The 22503-nt window shown below is 45.4% G+C and overlaps 1 protein-coding gene and 1 long non-coding RNA gene across 4 annotated transcripts in view; both read left to right on the top strand.

The window, feature by feature from the left end:
* The window catches only part of LOC129050456 (uncharacterized), a 39561-nt gene extending 37526 nt beyond the window's left edge, over positions 1–2035 (top strand). For both annotated transcript variants that reach the window (XR_010137439.1, XR_010137438.1), the window contains 2 exons: positions 40–135; positions 1330–2035. This is a non-coding gene — a long non-coding RNA (uncharacterized LOC129050456). The remainder of the gene's footprint in view (positions 1–39; positions 136–1329) is intronic.
* Positions 2036–7197: 5162 nt separating this feature from the next.
* LOC129050450 (golgin subfamily A member 8M-like) lies at positions 7198–21122 on the top strand. 2 transcript variants are annotated; one of them, XM_054532531.2, is made up of 19 exons: positions 7198–7613; positions 9259–9378; positions 10281–10340; positions 10524–10604; positions 11459–11497; positions 11763–11810; positions 11899–11983; positions 12079–12185; positions 13227–13313; positions 13420–13527; positions 13723–13810; positions 14198–14463; positions 16037–16112; positions 16544–16635; positions 16889–16951; positions 17202–17284; positions 17385–17485; positions 17575–17730; positions 17816–21122. In XM_054532531.2, exons 1-19 carry the CDS (start codon positions 7566–7568, stop codon positions 17989–17991), a joined length of 1884 nt encoding a protein of 627 aa, XP_054388506.1. In that variant the 5' UTR covers positions 7198–7565; the 3' UTR covers positions 17992–21122. The 2 variants fall into 2 exon arrangements, with proteins under 2 accessions (XP_054388506.1, XP_054388505.1); XM_054532530.1 differs by having other exon boundaries at positions 7200–7613; positions 17202–17302.
* The last annotated feature ends 1381 nt before the right edge of the window (positions 21123–22503 follow it).

The raw sequence follows: 22503 nt of genomic DNA on the forward strand, positions 1-22503 counted from the left end.
ATGCTGCTGTGTTCCAGAGATGTTTTGTTCTTCCTGTAGGGCTGAAGCAGTGCCTACTCGACAGAACCAGTCATCATGCAAAGAAACGCCACCTGACTCAAAGGCAAAGCCAGAGTGCAGCTTGGAGGAAAGAATGTATTTTATTAAGAATTTTACATAAACCATAAGATATATTTTATATTACTTTGTCAGCCTTCTTCCTGTCTTGACTTAATTCTTTTTGAGAGAATTCATTTCATTTTCATTTGGTTTGTTTTCTTCTTGTTACAAAGATGATCTATAGAAAATATAGAAGTATAAGAAAATTAAAGATACTAACTCATAACTGCTTAATGATTTAGTATCTGCTTGTTTAGTCTTTGTTGTATTTCCAGTAGGCAAACATGTCTACCGTTGTAAATTTATTATTGGTATGTATACCCTAGTAAGTTAAAAGTTATATGTACTTTGAAGTTTTGCAAAATTGAGTTCATATTATAGAATTAATTCCTGATGAACTTTTATGTGCTAGGCACTGGTCTTTTTATTTAATTATTTATTTTTACTTTTTTTTTCCTCTGTGCCTATGCTTACCAAGTCTTTTTATTTTTTACTTTTTATTAACTCTTTTAATCCTCTGAATAAATTAAAAAGAGGGTATTATTAATATCTGCATCTTGTGGATGAGGTAACTGAAGGTAGGTAACTTGTCCAAGGTCACAGGTGGCAGAGCAAGGATTAAAACCAGACGGTCTGGCTGCCCAAGGCCCAACCAAGAAGAGCTGAGAGCAAGCCACTGGGCAGAAGGATGTTGGTCAGGCTGGTTTCCTGTTCAGTTACCATGAAACGTAGGCTTAACCTTAATTCTAGGACATTACTGAGAAAGCCTTCCAAAGCTGTAGGTTTTTTACCATGACCATGACTTTTTTTTTTTTTTGAGACAGAGTCTCACTGTGTAGCCCAGGCTGGAGTGCAGTGGTGCGATCTCAGTTCACTGCAGCCTACCTCTCTTGACAGTCCACTGGTTAAAGCGATTCTCCTGCCTCAGCCTCCCAAGTAGCTGAAATTACAGGCGCCCACCACCACACCTGGCTAACTTTTGTGTTTTTAGTAGAGACGGGGTTTCACCGTGTTGGCCAGGCTGGTCTTGAACTCCTGACCTCAAATGACCCACCTCTGCCTCCCAAAGTGCTGGGATTCCAGGCATGAGCCACCGCACCAGGACCCAAGGCCCTTAAGTTTTAATGTCTCATTCTTCAGTCAGATTTTCCTTGTTCCCATGTGTTCAGCCAATTGTTTTTAAGTTTGTGTTGAAGGAGAAACTAACAATGAAAGTGGACTTGTTGACAGAAGAAAAGTAGGAATGCAGCCTCTGGTGCTGTTTGAGTGATCCCTCTGCCCCAGGCCTGGCTGCGTGCTGCTGTGTTCTGGAAAGGTGCATTGTATCCTTTCTGCGGCAGGTAAGAGTCCTGTACAGGTGCTCTGCCCACTTTACCTTTCAGGCTTCTGTATCAGCTGTTTTTCCCTTGTAGAATGTGCCTCTGACCTGTGCCCCTGACTTCCACCCCTTAACCCTACCCAAAACATCTTTACATGTCTGACCATCAAGCCTCTTCTGGGTCATATTCAGTTCATGCTGATATTTTCCCTTCCTCCCTTCTTTAGTCCTTACTGTTTTTGCTTTGGTCATGTTATGCTATATTCTGTAAGCCTTTACAAATGTTGTTGTATCGTGGCAGGGGAGAATATTTTATAATTATGCTTTGTGCATTTTATCTTCCACTCAATGAATGCCTGGTAAATATTTGTTTTATTGAGTATATGACCCTGTTCTAGCTATACTGTGTTTGAACAAAAATGTTAACTGCCTTGTAAGTTAACTGCTAAGAATTTGTCAAAAGTGCAGAGATAACATCCAGAACTTGTCATGAATATTACAAAAAGCTATCTAAGCGCTTGATGGAAGTCTGCAAATTGACTTCATGTGAAAGAGTGTAAGAAGTGAAAATATGAAGCATGACTGGAGCGCCGGAGTGACAAAGCAAGGGTCCCTTTCTCCAGATCCTTTGTAACCATGTCATGTGACCTCTTCTAGATCATTCTGAAAGACAATGCCAGCTCGGAACCTAGGAAAGCATCCAGTTGGTTTCTGCAGGTTAGGTGGTTCAAACCCTCATTAGCACCTTTGTTTTCTCTGCCTCAGTTTGCTTACAATGATGTTCTCAGTAGCTGTAATTGCTGTCTGTCTTTGAATACTTAAGCATTTTTTTTTTAGGTCACAGGGTATATGTGCATTTTTATTTTACCAAGTGTTAGAATTTTTACTCTGCCTTTGTGGGCTCTGGGTTAGCTACTTGGTTGTTTCATTGTAAAGTGATTAGCAGGAAAAACACTGTGTCTGTGTGTGTGTGTGTGTGTGTGGTGTGTGTATTTTGAGTTTCTTAATTGGGTTGGTACATGTAAACCATTTGGAACAGTGCCTGCTGCATACCACATCCCCATCAGTATTCACGTCTCTCATATTCTATCCTCACACTTGATTGATAGTTTGCTTGATTATGTATTTCTAGGTTGAGGATAATTTTACCTTAGAATTTCAAAGTCTGTGCTTTTGTCTTCTAACCAGTCGTGGTGGTGAAACCTCATGCCATCCTGAGTTTCACTTGTTTATGCATGACTTTCTCCCTGGAAGCTTTTAGGAATTTGTCTTTTCCTTGGTGAGCTGAAATAGCACAACAATGTACTTAGTGTGGGTCTTTTTTCATTCATTGTGCTGGGTACACCAAATGAACAGGCCTATGGATAGGCTCTTTCAAAGTTGGAGTCTTGAATCTTGTCATATTTTTGGTGTTAACTTTCTCTTTTCCATTTTATTTGTTCATTTTGAAGTGTCTATTAATTGGATTTTGGACCTCATGTCTTGAGTCTTGTATTTCAAGTTATTTCTAATTTTTTTTTAAATTTAAAGTTCTGGAATATTTTCTTATCTTTTGACTTTCAGGAAATTTTATTTGGACTGTCATAACTTTAAGTTTTGTTTTGGTTATTTATTGTTGCTTAACCAATTTTCTCAAAACTTAATGGTATAAAACTACAAATCTGTCTATCTGTCACTACTGTATGGATTAACTGGGGCTAGCTGGACAGTTTTTCTTCTGGTCTCATTTGGCAGCTCTCACTGTGCAGTTAGACAGTGTCAGGGACTGGTCATCTGGATGCTCAGCTGTAGTCAAATGTCTGAGACGGCTTCTTCACCCACAGGTCTGCTGCCTTGGTGTTTCTTGATGTGGCCTTTCTCTCTGCATAGCATCTCATCATCTTGGGTCTCTTCATGTGGCTTTTCTTTCTCCAAGAGGGTAGTCAATTCTTATGTCTGGCTTCCAGAAGCACAGAAATGAAGCTGCCAGAGGTTCTTAAGGCTTAGACCTGGAACAGCTCCAATGTCATTTCTACCACATGCTATAGGTTAAAGTGAGTGTTGGGGCCAACCCAGATTGACTGTGGATGGGCCTGTCTAAGGACATGATGACAGGAGGTATGGCTTATTGGAGACCAACTCCCAAGATGAAGCATGAGTTCTAAGAACTTTTTCTTCTCTGATTATTTCTTATTCATATTCTGTTTTGTTTTATACATGTAATATATTCACAAGTGTCCTTATGAAGTGATTTTTATACTCTTTGTCTTCTCCCTGGCATCTCTTTGTTCTTTAATAATTTTTTTCTTAGTTTATTCTGGTCTTATTTTTCTTTTTAAAGCCTTTCCTTAAATATCTATTCTATGTTGCTTATCATTTGTAGTCTTTTTTTTTTTTTTTTTTTTTTGTTTTTGAGACCCAGTTTTGTTCTTGTTGCCTAGGCTGGAGTACAGTGATGTGATCTCGGCTCACCACAACCTCTGCCTCCCAGGTTCAAGCAGTTCTCCTGCCTCAGCATCCCAAGTAGCTGAGATTACAGGCATGTGCTACCATGCCCAGCTAATTTGTGTATTTTTAGTAGAGATGGGATTTCTCCATGTTGGTCAGTCTGGTCTGGAACTCCCAACCTCAGGTGATCCACCCACCTCAGCCTCCCAAAGTGCTGGGATTACAGACCTGATCCACCGTGCCTGACCTGTAGTCTTTTTTTCATTCTTTATTTGTTCATTCATATTTGAGAGAGGTACTAAAAGACTGGGAGGTGGGGTGTGGTGACTCACACCTATAATCTCAGTGCTTTGGGAGACCGAAGTGGGAGGATCTCTTGAGCCCTGGAGCTCAATACTAGTTTGGGCAACATAGTGAGACCCCATCTTTACCAAAAAAAAAAAAATAGCTAAGTGTGGTGACACCCATCTGCAGTCTCAGCTACTTGGGAGGCTGAGGCAGGAGGATTGCTTGAGCCCAGGAGATTGAGGCTGCAGTGAGCTGTGATCATGCCACTGCATTCCTGCATTCCAGCCTGGGTGAAAGAGCAAGACCCTGTCTCAAAAAAATAAATAAATAAAAATAAAAGTAAAAATAAATAAAAATTGATTGGGAGTTCTTTGTGGCAAAGACTTGTCAACGGATAGCTTTTAGGAGGAATGTATGCTGATTCCTAATTGTTATCCTCCATCCCTCTATCTTATCTCCTGGTGCAATCATAAATGATGGCTGGAACTACTCCATTCCTCTGGATGTAAAATCTACATTCTCTTGCCTGAGGTAGATATGTTTGCTTGGGTTCTGTTTAAGGAGATGGGGCCAGCAGTGTGTTTCAGGGCCTGGAAAACGTGTTCTCTGTCTGGGCTTTTGGTTAATCTCTGTTTTCAGTCTTGCCTATCAGTCCCACTCTCGGGGGTACCTCGTGTCTGAGTCTAGAACGTTTCCAGGTTGCTGTGGGACAAATTAGCCTCCTTGTTCTCAGTATCCTCCTGACCTCCACCTTTGTTTGCTTTGCTCCATGAATTAACCATTTTCCATTTACTGTCATTGTCTAATGAAGATGAATTCTCTTCTGTTGGTAACCCCATTCCTTTTTTGTAATTGTGTGCTCATACAATGTTTATTCTTCACTGTATTTCTATTGGAGCCTCAGGACAAAGAGTAAATGGTGAAAATATGTGTTCAGTGTTAAGTTTTCCTTCTGTAAGACATCTGCAACTTGTGTTTTTCACTGAATAGATCATGGACCTAATGCATATAGAGCTACTTTGTTTGTCATGATTGTGCCTTCAATTATATGTAGAAATATAATTTGTGAATTGCCTGATGAAGTTTTCCTAATTTTGAATTATCTTTGCATTCCTATAGTAAACACTGTTAGAATGGCTATGGTAATATTTTATTTTTGCATTTTTACTTCTGTATTAAATAAGATTATATTTTTGTTTGCTTCCTTTAAGGCTGTTATTTCATTTCAGTATCAAGGGTATGCAGGGCTGAGTTGGGAAGCTTTACATCTTTTTTCTAAGATCTAGGATGTAGATCTGGTTTACACAGTAATTTTCAATGGCAGGAGTATTTTGCCTCCTATGGGACGTTTGGAAATATCTGGAGACATTTTTGTGGTCACAACTGGTCATGGTCGGGAGGTCTTATTGGCATTCTGTGGGTAGAGGGAATGTTACTAAATGTCCGACAACACACCAGGAGAACCCTCCACAAAGAATTATCTGGCCCAATATATCAATATTGCTGAGGCTGACAAATTCTGGTTTAAATAAATATCCAATATGGAGGATGAGTCTTTGTCTTTTTCCTTCTTCTGCGTATTGGTCTCCAGATTTTCCACTTCTTCAGTTAGTTTTCATAACTATAGATTCTTAAAAAAAAAAAAAAATGAACACTTTGGCCAGGTGCGATGGCTCATGCCTGTAATCCCAGCACTTTGGGAGGCTGAGGCTGGTGGATCACGAGGGCAGGAGATCGAGACCATCCTGGCTAACACGGTGATGCCCCATCTCTACTAAGCCAAAATACAAAAAATTAGCCAGGCGTGGTGGCGGGCGCCTGTAGCCCCAGCTACTGGGGAGGTTGAGGCAGGAGAATGGCGTGAACCCGGGAGGTGGAGCTTGTCGCGCCACTGCACTCCAGCGTGGGTGACAGAGCGAGACTCCGTCTGAGGAAAAAAAAAAATGAACATGTCATCCATACTTCTAAGGTGTTGTAAAGATGTGCAAAGTTTTCACTTTTTGCATCATATTCACATGTGGCTATATGCCTTTTTCTCTTCAAAGTTTTCTTTATCTTGATTACTTATCAGAGGCTTGACTGTTTTAATCTCAGTCTTTTGAAAGAATCCTCCTTTAGTTTTATTTTTTAAATCTAGTGGTTTTTCTTTTTACTTTTTCCTTATGTCTTAATTATTTCCCCCTTTTGTTTGTTTTGCTTTTCCTAGTTTAGTGGATCAATGTAATTTAAATTGCTTTTTAAACAAACATGTAAGGGTATACGTTTTCGTTGGGTGCTGTTTGACTTCGTTGCACAAATTTTAAAATCTACTTTTTAATAGTTTGTACTTTCTAAATTATTTCATTGCATCTTTTGTTCACATTGCTCTTACTATTAATTTTTTATTTTAATTAATTAATGAATTTATTTATTTATTTATTGAGATGGAGTCTTGCTCTGTAGCCCAGGCTGGAGTGCAGTGGCATGATCTTGGCTCACTGCAAGCTCCACCTCGGGGGTTCATGTCATTCTCCTGCCTTAGCCTCCCAAGTAGCTGAGACTACAGGTGTCTGCCACCATGTCTGGACATTTTTGTATTTTTAGTACAGATGGGGTTTCACTGCGTTAGCCAGGATGGTCTCAATCTCCTGACCTCATGATCCACCCACCTTGGGCTCTCAAAGTCCCAGAATTACAGGCATGAGCCACTGCGCCCAGCCCAAAAGCTTTGTGTTTTTACAGATATTAGACATGTTTCTTGTTTAAGAAAAAAAATCTTAACAAAAATGTAGGAGAATAAGAGAAACATTTTTCCAAAAAAGAGAAATCATTCTGATTATTTTATCTTATTAGAATTTTGGATAATATAGTCTGCCTCATTAATCATCAAGCATGCTATGGGTTTTCCATTTTTATAGGATCTGTATCTCAGTTAAGGTAATACTGGTAATTTTTGTACTGTAATCAAAGATGAAAACTGTAGGCCAAAATCATAGACCTTGCATAGAAGCTGGATAATGAAGACAGCTATGGAGAAAAACATAGATACACACACATGGACACACATATATACAAAGTATACACACATATATTTTTTAAAGTTTGAAAGCTTTTAAAGCAAAAGCCGGCCCCTCTTCTCTTCCAGAGTGGGAGGCCTCTCCCCTCTCTTAGAGTGGGTGGGGACAGCGGTTGCATGGGCAGCTTTCCTTGTGAGCCACAGGTCCCTCTGGACACACTGTTGTCTGGCCACACCCCCTTTCCCTTTCATCTTTCTCATTGACCAATGGGCTTGGAGCATTAAGGCCACACCCCTATTCCACATTCTACTGGGGCCCTGGTTACGCCTCCTCTGGCTCAGTCACACAGCTGCCTGGTAGGTGACTGGAGGCGTTGATTAGTACTCACTGGGATTTCGCTGACGTGGCCCCAACCCTGCCTCCCTACCCACCCTTCGATGGCAGAAGAAACTCAACAGAACAAATTGGCGGCAGCCAAGAAAAAGGTAAAAACGCACTAGGTCATAGCCCCTCAACCCAGCCACAGATCCCCTCTGATGACAAGACCCCTGCCAGATTTCATACGACTGCTGAAGCACACTGGACTGGGCCCCCCAACCCCGGTGCCTCTGGGCTACCCCCACCAAAGTTTTGTCAGTCAGCCCCACCCCTTCAGCAAACAGCCCAGTCCTTGCCCTCACCAATCACACCAGGGTGACTTTGGGTGGGTGACTCTTGGGGCTTCCCACTCCATTACTGGGCCTTCATCTCCTGCTGCCCCAAGCTTGATCTCCCTGGGCTCTTTGGACTCTCATCTCCAAGGATCCAGGCCCCACCCCCTTTGGTCTGGTGACTGCTGGGACTCCCTGCTGCAGACTCTGCCCTCCCCTCCTGTTGCCTCAAGGTCGACCTCCCTGGGTTCTTTGTGCTGGCATCTCCAAGGAGCTGGGTCCCAACCCTGTACTTCCCTCCCCCATCATGGAGCGGCGACTTGGACATGGTGCTGACATGGTCCCTCCCCCCACCAGGAGGAGTGGAATGTAGTGATGTCACAGTCCACCTGTAACTGTCATTACTGCAAGACTGGCCTTTGATATTATGACCCAGTCCCCTAAGCATTCTCACCCCATTTCTGGTTCCTCTGGTAACAGCACAAATTTCCAGCTGGAAGGGGAATGGAGACTGGGACCTAGGAGCAAGAGGTTTCAGGCTGCCTCACTCCCTTACAGATGTTGATGGTGGGAAAATCCTACACTTCCCCCGTGAACTCAAAACGTTGACAGTATCTCTGGGTGGCAATGAGAGAATGGGTTTGGTTTGGTTTTCTCCCAGGCTTCTACTTTCCAGAGAGATTTTAACATTTTTTTCTGAGTTGTCCACCTCATATTCTCATTCTCCATGGTTCTGGGACCAGACTGCCCTTCAGTCAGTGGTCTCTGAAGTGAGATTTCCTCATCTTCTGTGGAATAGATCTTGGAAAACTGAACTTGACACCTTGAATCTTCCTCATATTATCTCAACCTTGGGTACTTTGAGTGCCACAGGATAAATGTGGGACATCTTTCTGAAGCATCAGTTTCCCTTGATTCTCTTGAGATCAAGAGAAAAAACATGAATGTACTTAGGGATGACAGTCACATAGGTTTCTAAGAGTATACCAGACTTCTCTCTGAAATGAGGCTTGGGTTGTCCTCTTTCTGATAAATTCTGATTTAAGAGAAAGGCTGCCTTCTGCCATGAGGACACATTGATATAAAAGTTTGAGGGGTACTGGTGCACTTCTTCACAGTAACAGATGTGTGAGGATGTATGACTCTAAACAACATGGCATACAGTTCCTGCCTACTTAATGTTTCCTTTTCTACCTCTGCCTCTGGGTTTGGTCCCTGGCAGCTGCTGATTCATGGGAAAACCTCAGAGCTTGGAGTCAGAAGACTGAGTTTCAAAGTTCCAGTATTGCGTTTTTCTTTTTTTTTTCTAGCCATGATATCAATCCTTCTCAGTCACTAAGTGAGTGTGACAACACCTTGTACTGTTGTTGGCATCATTAAATCAGATGGTGTGTAAGTGTATTTTGTAAAAACTGTAAAGGAGGATGTGGCTGTAGGGGCTGATGGTTCTCATGAGTATTACTGCTCTTCTTTCCAACAGTTAAAAGAATATTGGCAGAAAAACAGCCCTAGAGTTCCAGCAGGAGTGAACAGGAACAGGAAAACAGATGGCAGTATCCCTGAGACAGCCACTTCTGGTGGTTGCCAGTCACCTGGGGATGTGAGTCTTGGCTGGCCAGGCTTCTGGGGACAGGGGGGCCAAGGGGCAATAGAGGGTAATTGTTAAGATTGTAGATGGACTGCTGGGTACTGGTTAAGAATTCTGGCTTTAGCTGGGTGTGGTGGCCCATGCCTGTAATCCTAGAAATTTGGGAGGCCAAGGCAGGCAGATCATGAGGTCAGGAGATCCAGACCATCCTGGTTAACACGGTGAAACCCTGTCTCTACTAAAAATACAAAAAAATTAGCCAAGCATGGTGGCATGTGCCTGTAGTCCCAGCTACTCAGAAGGCTGAGGCAAGAGAATGGTGTGAACCTGGGAGGTGGAGCTTTCAGTAGCCAAGATTGTGCCACTGCACTCCAGCCTGGTGACAGAGCAAGACTCTGTCTCAAAAAAAAAGAAAAAAAGGAATTCTGGGTTTGAATCCTGCCTCTCCATCTGCTCTGCTAGGGCTATGATTTAGGGCAAGATGCTTGACCTAATTGGGCCTCTCTTTTCACATCTGTATAGCAGAGGTGATACTGTTTGACTTCCACTTGTGAAGTTTAAATGAGATTTGTTATTGTTGTTTTTATGTTAATCCCTAGTACATGGCCTGCTGTAAACACTCAGGACACCCAGGATATGGTCATTGCTGTTTGAGTTTCCTCATCCCCAGTCTCAAGGGGAAGCCAGGACAATGAGAACAGTCACTTGCCATCAGGAATCACTGAAAGGGCCCCAGGATGGGATGGTGGGGAGATAAGAACCATGAGAGAAGTTAGCATAAAGGAGTTATGGGACAAAGGATCCAAGACAGGCAGAAAAGAAAATGTTGCCAGTTGATGGGGAAGAAAGGAAGTCAGAGGACTCAGACACTGTGGGGGACAGAACATCTCCATATGCGCTCTCATCTCTTGTAGTCAGCAAGAGATTTCCACAGGGAAGGCCCTACATCATCTGCTACCCTGAAGGATCTGGAGGTAAGAGGCTCTGGGCACAGGTGCTGTGACCCTTCAGGTCAACCCTCCAACCTCCTCCTCCAGGTGGGACTGGGTGCCCCTCTGCCAGCAGAGACAGCCCACACACACGCCAGCCCTAATGATTATTCTCTCTACCTCTCCCCCAACTCCTCCTCCACCTCCTCCTCTCTGCATGTGCCTCAGAGCCCATGCCAAGAACTAGCAGTAGTCCTGGATTCAAGGTCCGTAAAAATCAGTGAACTGAAGAACACCATCAAATCTTTGGTATGAGTCCAGTGGGGTCCCCTGATTCCACACTGCCAATCCTGGGCTCCAGTTTCCCCTTGGGGCCCTGAAGAAAGGGGCTGGGGGCCCCTGGTGCCCAGGACAAATAGGGAGCTGGGGCACCCAGGCCTCACCTGGAGGGACCCCAGAGCATGCAGCATGGCTCTTCTTTTGCTGCCCTCTTTGCCAACTCTCTCCTCTCCAGACACCCGTGCTCGAGTCCTTGCTACACAAGCCCTGGGGTTGTTGCCTCTCGGGGAATTGCTAGCCTGACTGGTTATCAGGGGCCCTGTATTTCTGCCATGACTCAGTCCCTAATTTGCTCTTTGATTCTCAACAAGCCACCTCTCCTTTTTAGGCTCGTGTTTCCAGAGGAGGTAGTGAGTATCAAAGGTCTCTGTTAGCTCTTGAGTCTGAGATTTAAAGGCCCCCTAGAAAGGAAACCTCAGGGCCAAGGGCTCCTGTCTGTCCTTTTCCATCCTATATCTGCTGTGAAGTACCATACCTGGCCTGTACGTGCTCAGTACATGTTTATTGAATGAACCCACTTTTCTAAATCACAAGCTGCCAGAAGGAGGGGCCTTTCTGAAACTCCATCTCTAGAGGTTTATGTTGCTGTCCTCTCAAGAGATTCCAGATTCAGACTTTGAGTTCTGTGGCTGTGGGCAAAAGCCAACAAAGACCCAAATCCTCTGTCCTTGGGAGCTTGAGGAGAGTTTACCAGTTCGTGTTCCCATTATGTCTGAGAACTTTGCCTTGAAAATCCATTCCTGGCCCCTGCCTACCGCTTCCTGGTATGGGGAATAGAGTTGAGGGGGCCACCCTCCATCACCTTAATTTGACTTTCCCCACAGAAACAACAGAAGAAACAAGTGGAACATCAGCTGGAAGAAGTAACGTGATTTCTTTGTTTGCTCACGAGATGACTGCAGGGTTTGGGGGGCACTCAGACATACAGGCCCCAGTCTCATCTCACCTACTCCCAGCCTGGGGAAGAAGGCTCACTCCTCAGATTCCACCCCATCCCCACAGGGCCCCTGATAACCTGGTCCCATGGGTGGGCCTGTCCTGGGGCATTGGTGGCATTCTGGGTGCATGTCTCTTGCTGTGCCATCTCTGCCTCTCCCTGGTGAGAGCTCTGTCTTCCTCTTCCTACAGGAAAAGAAAGCAAACAACAAGAAACAGAAAGCTGAAAGGGAGCTAGAGGTGAGTGGGGGGTGTGAAGTTTCCTCCTGTCCTCCGGAGAATGTTTCTTTCCTTCTCTTTCAGCACTTGCTTGGCTTTTCTCCCAAAGGTTCAAATCCAGACATTGAACATACAGAAAGGGAAGCTAAATACAGACCTGTACCACATGAAACGTTCTCTCAGATACTTTGAAGGTGAGAATCTGGGCACCCTGTCATCCTTCAACCTGGCACTTTGACAGGTCTTCAGGGGGAGTCCTTTGGGACCCATCTCAACTCTCTCATTACAGAAGAGTCAAAGGATCTGGCTATCCACCTGCAATATTCATTGCAGCGTAAAAGAGAGTTAGAGCGGGCTCTCTCTGCTGTCACCACCACACAGGAGAAGGAGATCAGTGTGAGTTCAACCATTTGCCCTGTCCCCTGGGTGCCCGGCTTCACAGATGGAGGAGTGAGCCTAAAGGTCCCTTCTGCAGGATGGAGTGTCCTGCCCAGAAAGCAGCATGGCCATTTCTTGCTGCTTTTTTGAAAGGTTTTTAGTGGCAGCTTGGGGCTGAGTCAGCTGCTGTGGGTGAGTTGGGGGGCACTGTGTGGAGTGAGCACTGGACGCAGAGCTTGGAGGCCAAGTGCCTGCCCCGCCCTTACCTGGCTGTGGTCTTGGGCAAGTCCTAGGTGGGGTATTGGGTACTTGTACTGTGAAGGTACAGAAAAGTACTTCTAGTATGTTACCATTTCTGTAGAAAGAGGAAATGTGTGCATGTGTGTGTGTGTGTGTGTACATACTATGATAATATACATAAAACATGTCTGCAAGCATTCATAAAAAATTCAGGAGAGAGCAACAAGATGGCTGGGAGATACTTCCCTTCTGTACCTTCTGAGTTTTGGACTATGCGAATGTATCATCCTTTCAAAAAGTGAACAAAAGATTAATTTTCCCCTTCCTATCTGTGCCCCCATCCCCAGCAAGAAAAATGGGCTTAGAGAATTGGATAGACCTGGGTGTTTATATCCCAGCTCTGCCTAAGTGAACTCAGGCAAGCACTTAACCTCAAATACTCCATGTTTTTTCATCTATACAATAGAGGTAATCATAGTAACTGTCTCCTATGGTGGTTGTGAGGATTAAATGGGATTGTTAGCATGGTACCTGGTGAAGCATTCCACAAAGGTTCAAACAGTGGTAATAATAACAGTAATAACAATAGCAATATTATCTGATCTCTCTGGGCCTCTGTTAGCCAGCTATAAATTCCATCTCATTCCCTGTCCCTTCCAACCTTACTGAGTTCTTTTAAAAACCAGACCACGGGCTTGGAAATGCCTTGATCTTTACTGAGCAAGTTGTATATTGGGCCTAGCCCTAGCCCTTTTAAGGGGCACTGTGTGGAATGGCCTGGGCTCACCAGATTGAAACTGGTCACTCTTCACCATCCAGTTCTCCAGCCACAGTAAAGCATGTTTGGAGTGGAAGTTAGAGCACTCCATCCAGGAGCAGGCACTGCTGAAAGCGCAGGTGACACAGGTGAGGTTTTCCGAGGGATGGATGTGGAAGGAAGATGACCCCAGGTGGCCAGGAGCAGGAGAGGACCAGTGACAGCCCTTCCTAACTTCTGTGCCCATTCTTGCAGTTGAAGGAGTCATTTAAACAAGCCCAATTAGAAAGAGACGAGTGTGTGCAACATCTAAAAGGAGAGAGGGCCCGGTGGCAGCAGAGGATGAGAAAAATGTCGCAGGAGGTGAGATCTGACCCTTCAGCACCCCCACCTTAGATAGGTCACTGGATCTTTCTGGGCATCTGTAAAATGGCAATAGTACAGCCAGAGGTGTTCATGGGTCTGGGCTTTGTGGAGGTGGGGTCAGAGAAGGAGATAGCAGCCTGTCCAGCCACCAGCCCCTCTCTCCAGGGCCCTTTCCCCTTGTGCTTTTGGCAGGTTTGCACATTAAAGAATGAAAAGAAGGATGATATGCGTCGGGTAGAGAAGCTGGAGAGGAGCTTGTCCAAACTGAAAAACCAGATGGGTAAGATGGGGCTGGCGTGACCTGGGAGCAGGACTGGTATCAGAGGGCTGTGAGGGTGGCTTAGAATGCCCCAGGGAGGTGGGTGGATGCAAGGGCTTTGAGGAAGAGGGAAAGAGGTCTGTGCCAGGAGATGGCAAGTCTTGTCATCTCAATAAGTCTCATTGTCTCAGTGTCCCTATCAGCAAGGAGGGCCCACTGTCAGCCACCCACAGTGCTCTTTTTTTGAAACTGGTTTGGAAGACTGGGTACCATCCCGGTGCGTGGAATCATAAGCAGTGAGGCCAACTTTGAGGAGTCTGAGAGGAGCTGTGCACCAAGAGGAGGGTTTTTGTTTTGTTTTGTTTTTTTGAGAATCCAGAGGCCCTTATTATCTGCTTCCTTTCTCAGCTGAATCCCTGCCCCCAGAGCCCCCAGAGCCCCCAGCAATGTCCTCCGAGGTGGAGCTGCAGCACCTGAGGAAGGAACTAGAGAGAGTGGCAGGAGAGCTCCAGGCCCAAGTCAAAAACAATCAGTGCATAAGCCTCCTGAACCGGGGACAAGAAGAGAGGATTCGGGTGCAGGAAGAGAGGCTTCGGAAGCAGGAGGAGAGGCTTGAGGAGCAGCAGGAGAGGCTTCAGCAGCTGGCCAAGCCACAGAGCATCTTTGAGGAGCTGGTGCGTTGCCCCACCGGGGGAGCCTGCCCTCCTCCCTAGCCCTCCGGGCCTTTGTTTCCCCACCTCTAAAATGGGGCAGTGTAGACCTCACGTGAAATGTTACTTCTAAGGGCACCTGTGTGCCAGGTGGCTGTGGGAGAGAAGGGATGATTTTTCTAACCTGCCTCCACCCTTCCTGGTGCCATGGGAGGCAGACACCAAGTTCTGGGGTCTCCAGCTGCAGTGGGTGGCTGCTGATTGCTTCTCTATGTCCAGAACAACAAGCACAACAGCACACTGCAGTTGAAGCAGCAAGTAAAGGAGCTACAGGAGAAGCTTGGTGAGGTGAAGGAGACAGAAACGTCCACCCCATCCAAGAAGGGCTGGGAGGCGGGCAGCAGCCTCTGGGGAGGGGAGGTGCCAGGCCAGAGGCAGCTCCAGCCTGGGGGCAGGTGACCCCAGCACCCTCCAGGGCAGTACTGTGACTGTTTCTTGCTTCCTGCCCTCTGACTTTTAGAGGTGGGTAGCCCTGGGCTCCTCTCAGGTCTGGACATCATCATCCCAGCTAGAGGCATGGAGCCCCCAATCACAGGGGAAGAGACGGTGGTATAACAGGCTCCTTATGCCAGGTGCAGTGGCTCATGCCTATAATCCCAGCACTTTGGGAGACTGAGGCAGGAGAATCACTTGAGGTCGGGAGTTTGAGATCAGCCTGGCCAACATGGTAAAACCTCATGTCTACTAAAATTACAAAAAAGTAAAATAAATATTAGCAGGGCATTGTGGCACATGCCTGTAATTCCACCTACTCAGGAGGCTGAGGCATGAGAATCGCTTGAGCTCAGGGGGTGGAGGTTGCAGTGAGCTGAGATTGCACCACTGCACTCCAGCCTGGGCCACAGAGTGACACTCTTGTCTCAAAACAAAACAAAAAGACTCCTTAGATTAAAACTGGATTCCAGCCTCAGTTCCACTGGTCACCATTCAAGTACTTTTCATCTCAAAGTCTGTTTCTTTAACTTCAAAGGGAAGTTAGCATTTTCCTTACAGAGGTGCTGAGGATTAAATGAGAAGAGGGTATGAGATTTGAGGCTGGGGAAGGAGGCATGGGGTTCTAGGAAAGGGAGGCAGTCACTTAGGCCTGGAGCAAGGGGCCAGGGGCCTGGGCAGGTGACAGAGCCCCACAGTGCCCTCGCTACTCCACTAATGGGCCCAGAATCTGGAAACCAGCCACCATGTGCTCTCACGCCCAGGATCTTCCTGCAGGTGGAGCTGAAGAGCCAAGAGGCTCAGAGTCTGCATCAGCAGCCAGACCATTACCTGGGTCATGTGCAGCAGTACATGGCCACCTATCAGCAGCGGGTGGCTGCCTATCAGCAGCTGACCTCTGAGAAGGAGGTGCTGCACAGGCAGTGACTGCAGCAGACCCAGCTCATGAACCAGCTGCAGCAGCAGGAAGCTTGGGGCAAAGCAGTGGCCGAGATGGCCTGCCAAAAGTTGCAGGAGACCCAGGGGAGGGAGCTGTGGAGGACGGGGCCATGAGGGGGATGACCTGGCAAACTCCGTACCTTCTCACTCTTTCCTGTCCCCTTAGGAGCACCTGGAAGCTACCAGCCAGCAGAACCAGCAGCTAACAACCCAGCTGAGCCTCATGGCTCTCCCAGGGGAAGGTACGGGAGACCACTCAGAGGAAGAGGAGAGAGCCCCAGGAGGAAGGGGGGACTGTTAGCAGCATAGGATTGAGGAGTTGGAAGAGACCTTTAGAACAGCTGGTCATTATGCCGACCGGGTGCCTGCACTAAGTTCGGCATCAGTGTGTTGACCTCCTGTGAGCAGGGGGCCACCAAGTTGCCTAAGGATGGCTGAACTGGCCCAGGTCAGAAAGAGAGCAGGTCAGAACTCCCACATCGACCAGTAGTGGGAGTGTGCCTGGGTGGAATAGCAAGATTTTGATTCTTAAAAGTACAAATAAAGAAGAGCAGCTCATTCCTCTCTGGGGAGGGGCTGGCTCAGGGTTACACAGTGAGGGTGGAGGCAGAGGTGGGCCCACAGTACCTCCCTTGTTGGGTTGTCTGAAGACCCCTCTGGCCACCCCCCACAGGAGATGGAGGAGGACATCTGGACAGTGAGGAGGAGGAGGCACCTCGGCCCATGCCGAGCATCTCACAGGACCTGGAGGGCAGGGAGGCCATGGTGAGCCTGACTCCCCCTGCACCCATTTTGCCACCTTCCTCTCTGGTCCCTCCAAGACCCCTTTATGCTCTTAGTTTCCCTGCATTCTGGTTTCTCTGGACCCTCACCCCTTCTGGGAGCCAGTGGTCAGACACCATTTCACCCGTAACAAATGTGTACTCTCTGAGGCCCCAAGGGAAGGGGCTGCACTCCACCTCTCTGCCCCATTTGCTGTGTGTATGCCCCTACAAGAATGCTCATGTCTTGCCCTCAGGTGGCGATTTTCAAGTCCGCTGGAGCCAGTGTCCAGGAGGAGCAAGCACGGTTACAAGAGCAGGTGAAAAAGCAGAGGGTGTGCTGCCAGTGCCTGGCTCACCCGGTGGCCCCGGCCCTGAAGGAGCCAGAGGCAGTGGTCCCAGCCCCAGGGACTGGGGGCGAGTCTGTGAGTGGGGAGACCCACTGGGCCCTGCAGGAAGTCATGGAGAAGCTGGCCCATGCCAGGACTCACCTCCACCTTCTCCATGACTTGAAAATGCCACCTGAGGGCAGGTCGCTGCCGAGATGTGACCGCAATATTTTGGCTCCAGAGCGGCTTTATGGACCACCTGGAGGAGAAGGCAGACCTGAGTGAGCTGGTGAACAAACAAGAACTTCGCTTCATCCACTACTGGCGAGAGAGATGCCATCAGTGAGTGGGAGGCCAGGGCACCACAGGGGGAGCTGCAGGGCCGTCAGAGGGACCCCAGCATCTGAGCCCTGTCTTCTTGCAGGAAAATCCATCACGTTTTAACAGAGCCAGGGGGCAGTGCCAAAGATGCGGCACTGGGAGGAGGACATCATCAGGCTGGCCCAGGACAGGGAGGAGATGAAGGTAGGGTGTGCAACATCTCTGTGGGGGTGGGGGTGAGTGTGAGGGTGGGTGCAGGCAGCGGCATGACAGCTGAGCACCCCTCCCTCCAGGTGAAGCTGCTGGAGCTGCAGCAGATGGTATTGCGGCTTATAGCAACTACAACAATGGTCACAGAAAATTCCTGGCTGCTGCCCAGAACCCTGCTGATGAGCCTGGTCCAGGAGCCCCAGCCCCCCAGGAACTTGGGGCTGCAGACAAGCATGGTGGTGAGTAGAGCCCTCAGGTGGGGTGGGCAGGCAGGAAGAGGGGTTCTCCCACTGTGCTCAGATCCCCGCCTCCCTCTCTCCAAAGATCTTTGTGAAGTGAGCCTCACCTCCTCTGCTCAAGGAGAGGCCAGGGAGGGTCCTCCCTATGACAACCCTACCACACAGCCAATCGTGCAGGACCACCAGGAGCACCCAGGCTTGGGCAGCAACTGCTGTGTGCCATTCTTTTGCTGGGCTTGGCTGCTGAGAAGAAGGAGATAAACATCACTGTCATCAAAGAGCTGCTCAAGAAATTTTTAAATAAGAAACCAAGTTATGGGGTTAATCTCCTACACAATTCATTTACTTCATTTGAATGTTAGAGTCACTCATGATTATTTGTGTTTCTAATTTATAGTTTATTTGTAAAATGTTAAAAGAGAGTGGGTCTCTGTGGCTCTCACTGATGTTCCCTCTGGCATCCTTTAGCATTTTTCTTTTTTAATTTCATAATTGTAGGTCATTAGCATGCATATCGAGTTTGCCCTTATGTGGTGGGAGTTCAAACACACAAAGACCCACTCTTTGCAGAAAATTGTTCTCGTTGGTTTGGAATAGGCTGCCATGCTTCTTTAATGTTATTGCAGCATGTATATTCACTACAGAATTGAGACAAAATTTGCCTATGTTCTACTGTTGTTTGATCTAATCTTAATCACAGTGAGCTCTTCATTAGCTCAATATGTGGTTTGCCCCCAAGTGTGCACTGTTTATTACTTTGTAATATGTCACTATGAGTACTGACATTTAGAGTTGTTTAAAGGCCGAGAACTGGAAACAGCCTTTCCTCCATTTTCTGTGTTGGTGATGGGAATAATAACCTTTTGGGGGAGCTTTTTAAATCTCACAGAAGAGGAAAGTGGCCTCCTCTGGCAGGTATGTGCAGGACAGAGTGTGTTTCATCTGTTCCAGTGCCAAGAATTAGCGCTGTATTATGGTGGTTCCCTTAGGATTTGTATGTGCTCTGGGCTCATGAAGATATTGCATCAGGAGCTGCAGCAGTTGTACTCTTTTTCGATGACCTAAAAAGGGATTATTTGTGAGGAATGAAAGGTTCCCATCGTTGACTGTGGATGTGGAAAACCTTTCCTAGCTAAAGTCAGAGTTCATGTTACCTGTTTTAATCACATGACTTCCTGTCCCAGTTCACAAAAGGGCGCTGGTTGGCATTCTTCTTAATGTATTTAGTGAAGATCATAAGAAATCCTTTACGAGTTCAAATGTCCCTGGAACAGGCATACAGGCTCTGGTCAAGAATGAATTAGAGTGAAGGAAAGCTGTGTGACACCTGGCGTTCCTCTCTGTTCATGGAGCTTCTTTGAGGCTTGAAGATTGATGTCACCATCTAGACGTCTCTGGCTAATACCTATTCTTCAACCACCTTGGTTACTCTGACATAGGAATTTCCTTCTTTTCCTTGAGTGGAAAACACTTTAAAAAATAATAGAAACATTATTATAAACTAATATATGTGAGAGTACTTAGTTGAAACAAAAAGGAATTTTAGTACACAGTATTATACTATGTTTGAAAATCAAGGAGAAGTTTATGAAACTTAAAATGTTTCCAAACTGCAGTGCAATCTACTGTTTGTGAATGTCAATGTATTATCAGGAAACGTGTCTATACAGTCACACAGTTATATTTTCTCACAGACTTCTTTACAAAGAGTGAAATATGTTCTTGTACCTCTCTGTTTCAGTCAGGGACATATTTAGTGCAATATTTACGTGATTGTGCCTATGCGTGATGAGTGAATGCATTTCAGTCATATATTGCCTAAATCATAACTTGATGCTTGGGAAAACTTCATGAAGTTTTAATGTCTGTATTCCAGAACACATCACATTATTAGGATGTAGGGAGATATGTATGAGTGCTCCCTGGTGTGGGGATTTCTAGTTACTAGACCATCTCCATATTTAGCATTTGGCATCCTCATGATACTTCTATGACATTAACAGGAGAGCAGCAATACGATTTTACCGATGGAATAACAGATTTGCCGGCATTCACTGAAAGAGGGCAAATATTCGGTCCTTGTGACTTCAACTGACTCTTCCAAATTTTATGAATGTATCAATGTATTAGATAAACCCAGTTTCAGAATGATAAAGAAAAAATGTTAGACCAAATAATGTGGCTAATTAACAGTGGTACGATTTCTAGCCCGTGGGTTTAAAATGCACTTAAAGTCCTGTTCTTGCCTTTTATTTTCTGAACTTGCTGCTTTTGCATTCTTTGTGTTCAGTTTAAAGACAGTTACTTTAAGAGCATTTTAAACCCATGTGCTAGAAATCGGACCACTGTTAATTAGCCACATTATTTGGTCTAACATTTTTTCTTTTATCATTCTGAAACTGGGTTTATCTAATACATTGATAAATTATTTCAAAGATACTTTTATCATTGAAATCACTTCACTTTACCCTGATAAACATCAGTGACTACGAACGACCTTCAGATAGCATTTAGCATCTGTAACCAATCTGACAATAATGTGTTCATCAGGTGCCTATGGATTAAATCACACACTGGCATATTTAAGCTGAAGGTCAGTCTGGAAAATAAATTTACTATATTGACTGAAATACCACTCTTTGTGTAGGTATTTGTCATATATTTAAGAAAAAGCTAAAAAGAATGGAAACTGTATGACAATAACTTAAGTCTTTCTTCAAAGTGCATGCCGTCTTTTGCGATACCCCATTCAGCCAAGTATTTGTGCTCTTCCTCATTCAGTATAAGGCAGCTTTCAGTTTGCTTAGAAGGCAACATTGGAATGTTAGAGTTCATCAGAAACATAGAATTTTAAAATGTGAGTTCCGCTGAATACATTTGAGTTTCTGTAGGAAGAACCAGAACACCTGAAGATTGCAGTATATAATAATCATTTTAAAAGTATTTGATTAAACCTGATAGATTTTCCAGAAATGAAAAAATATCAGCTCTAAAACCAAAGCTGATTTTTAGAAAATTTGAAAATGTAAATCAGCCCTATCCATAATATATTTTCTGTAAAACTTTATCTTGAAGAGTCATTTTAAAATAATATAACTATTAAAAAATGTAACTGCTATCTTAATGTTCTGAAATAAGTTAAAACATTTTAAAATATGAATACTGTAGTATAAAAGAAAGAAACGTTGGGAAGGAAAAGCAGAGAATGAAATGGCAATTCCAGTCCAAAGCTTTATTTGCCAAGTTTTCTTAGAATGAATTTTACCAATTTATGAATTCTTGTGAACAGAATGTGTCATGGAAATACTGAAAGATTTTTCCCTAGAGAGGCATTATTGACTGCTGGTGTGATGCTACTGTAATGTAATAAATCATTAAATTGTTTCAAAGTATTGTTTTTGCCTTAAAATTTTATTTTGCGTTTCTTGAAAACTATAGTATTAAAGGTATTGATACGTGCAACTGCTGGGCATGCTTCACATGAGATAATATGTTTCATTTTTTCACAAAATTGTAACATAACTATGCAAGTGTTTATTAAAAGAACACAAAATAAAAAAGTTATGGGATTAAAAAAAGTTATGAGGTTAAAAAGTTATGGGATAAAAAATGTACAAAAGTTGTGGGAAAAAAAGTAGAAAAAATTTTTATGAAAAGTTACAAAAAAAGTTATGAAAAAGAAGTTATGGGATTTTTTTTTAAAAGTCATGGAAAAAAAATAAAAATTGTAAGCAGGCCCCTGTTAGCAAAGCCTGGAGAAGTGGGGCTGGAGTCTCCACTGCCACCATGTCCCTACCACCCCTTCCCAGGCACCCCTTTACAATTAGGCTAGCAGGACAAGACCTCTGTCTAATGGGGAAAGACAAACAGACCCTTTGCCACCTTGACCAAGGCTGAGTCCCTAAATTTCTGGGTGATGATGATTGTTATTTAAGAGCCAGAGGCTGGTGGAGTTGGTTTGTTTGGAGGAGGCCTGATGGCCCCCTTACTCTCACCATAGCAACTTTTCCCTCAGGGGGGCTCCCTTCTTATTCAGAGAGGCAGGACAGTGGGGCTAACTGTGGACCAGGCGAGGGCACGGGCTGCTGGGGTGGCCCCCCTTCCCCAGTGTACATATTGTGTCTGTGTAAGGTTTTGTATATTCCAGAGGGTAGGGCCGCCCCGTATCATACCTAGCAGAGGTTGGAGCTGGCACATGGGGAGGAGGTTCTAATAATTATTTGTGGCTGGGAAACTTATTTATTGCTAGCATAGGACAGAGGAAGGGGGCGGGGATGGGGTCATGGCTCCCTGGTCATGCGACTCCTGTTTATTTTGCTTTTTATTTTGGACAAAATGGATTTAGCCATACTGCTCGGCCTGGTGTGTTCCCATTTCCCTCACTGGGTCCTGGAGTTTGTGCCACCAAACAAGGAGCCCCAGAGTCTTGAACATGTCCAGCTTGGCTGTTGGGGACCTTCCAGGCGTGTTACCTGTATGCTGCCTGGTGGCGCCTGGGGGATTCCATGGGGACTGCCATGGAGCCTATGGGGTGCAGTCCAGCCCTGACAGACAACAGGCCTAGAAGCCTGATGCAGCAGTGGCCGGGAAGACAGGTACCAGCACCTAAGGGCACTGACTTCCACCCACCCCAGGCATCTTCCGTTCTGTCCCCTTGCCTCCCTCTCCAGTCTGCACCTGGTGGCCTCTTCTGCAATGAGGCGAGATCGTGCCACTGCACTCTAGCCTGGGCGGACCCTGTCGAAAAAAAAAAAAAAAAAGAACTGCTGCCTC

This window comes from Pongo abelii, chromosome 16, assembly GCF_028885655.2.
Source record: "Pongo abelii isolate AG06213 chromosome 16, NHGRI_mPonAbe1-v2.0_pri, whole genome shotgun sequence".
Lineage (NCBI taxonomy): Eukaryota > Metazoa > Chordata > Mammalia > Primates > Hominidae > Pongo > Pongo abelii.

Coding starts and splice junctions, on each gene's coding strand:
- LOC129050450 (XM_054532530.1), top strand. CDS start 7,566: ATGGCAGAAGAAACTCAACAGAACAAATTGGCGGCAGCCAAGAAAAAG. Junction 11,498..11,762: donor TGGAACATCAGCTGGAAGAA/GTAACGTGATTT, acceptor CTCTTCCTACAG/GAAAAGAAAGCAAACAACAA. Junction 17,303..17,384: donor TGGCGAGAGAGATGCCATCA/GTGAGTGGGAGG, acceptor GTCTTCTTGCAG/GAAAATCCATCACGTTTTAA.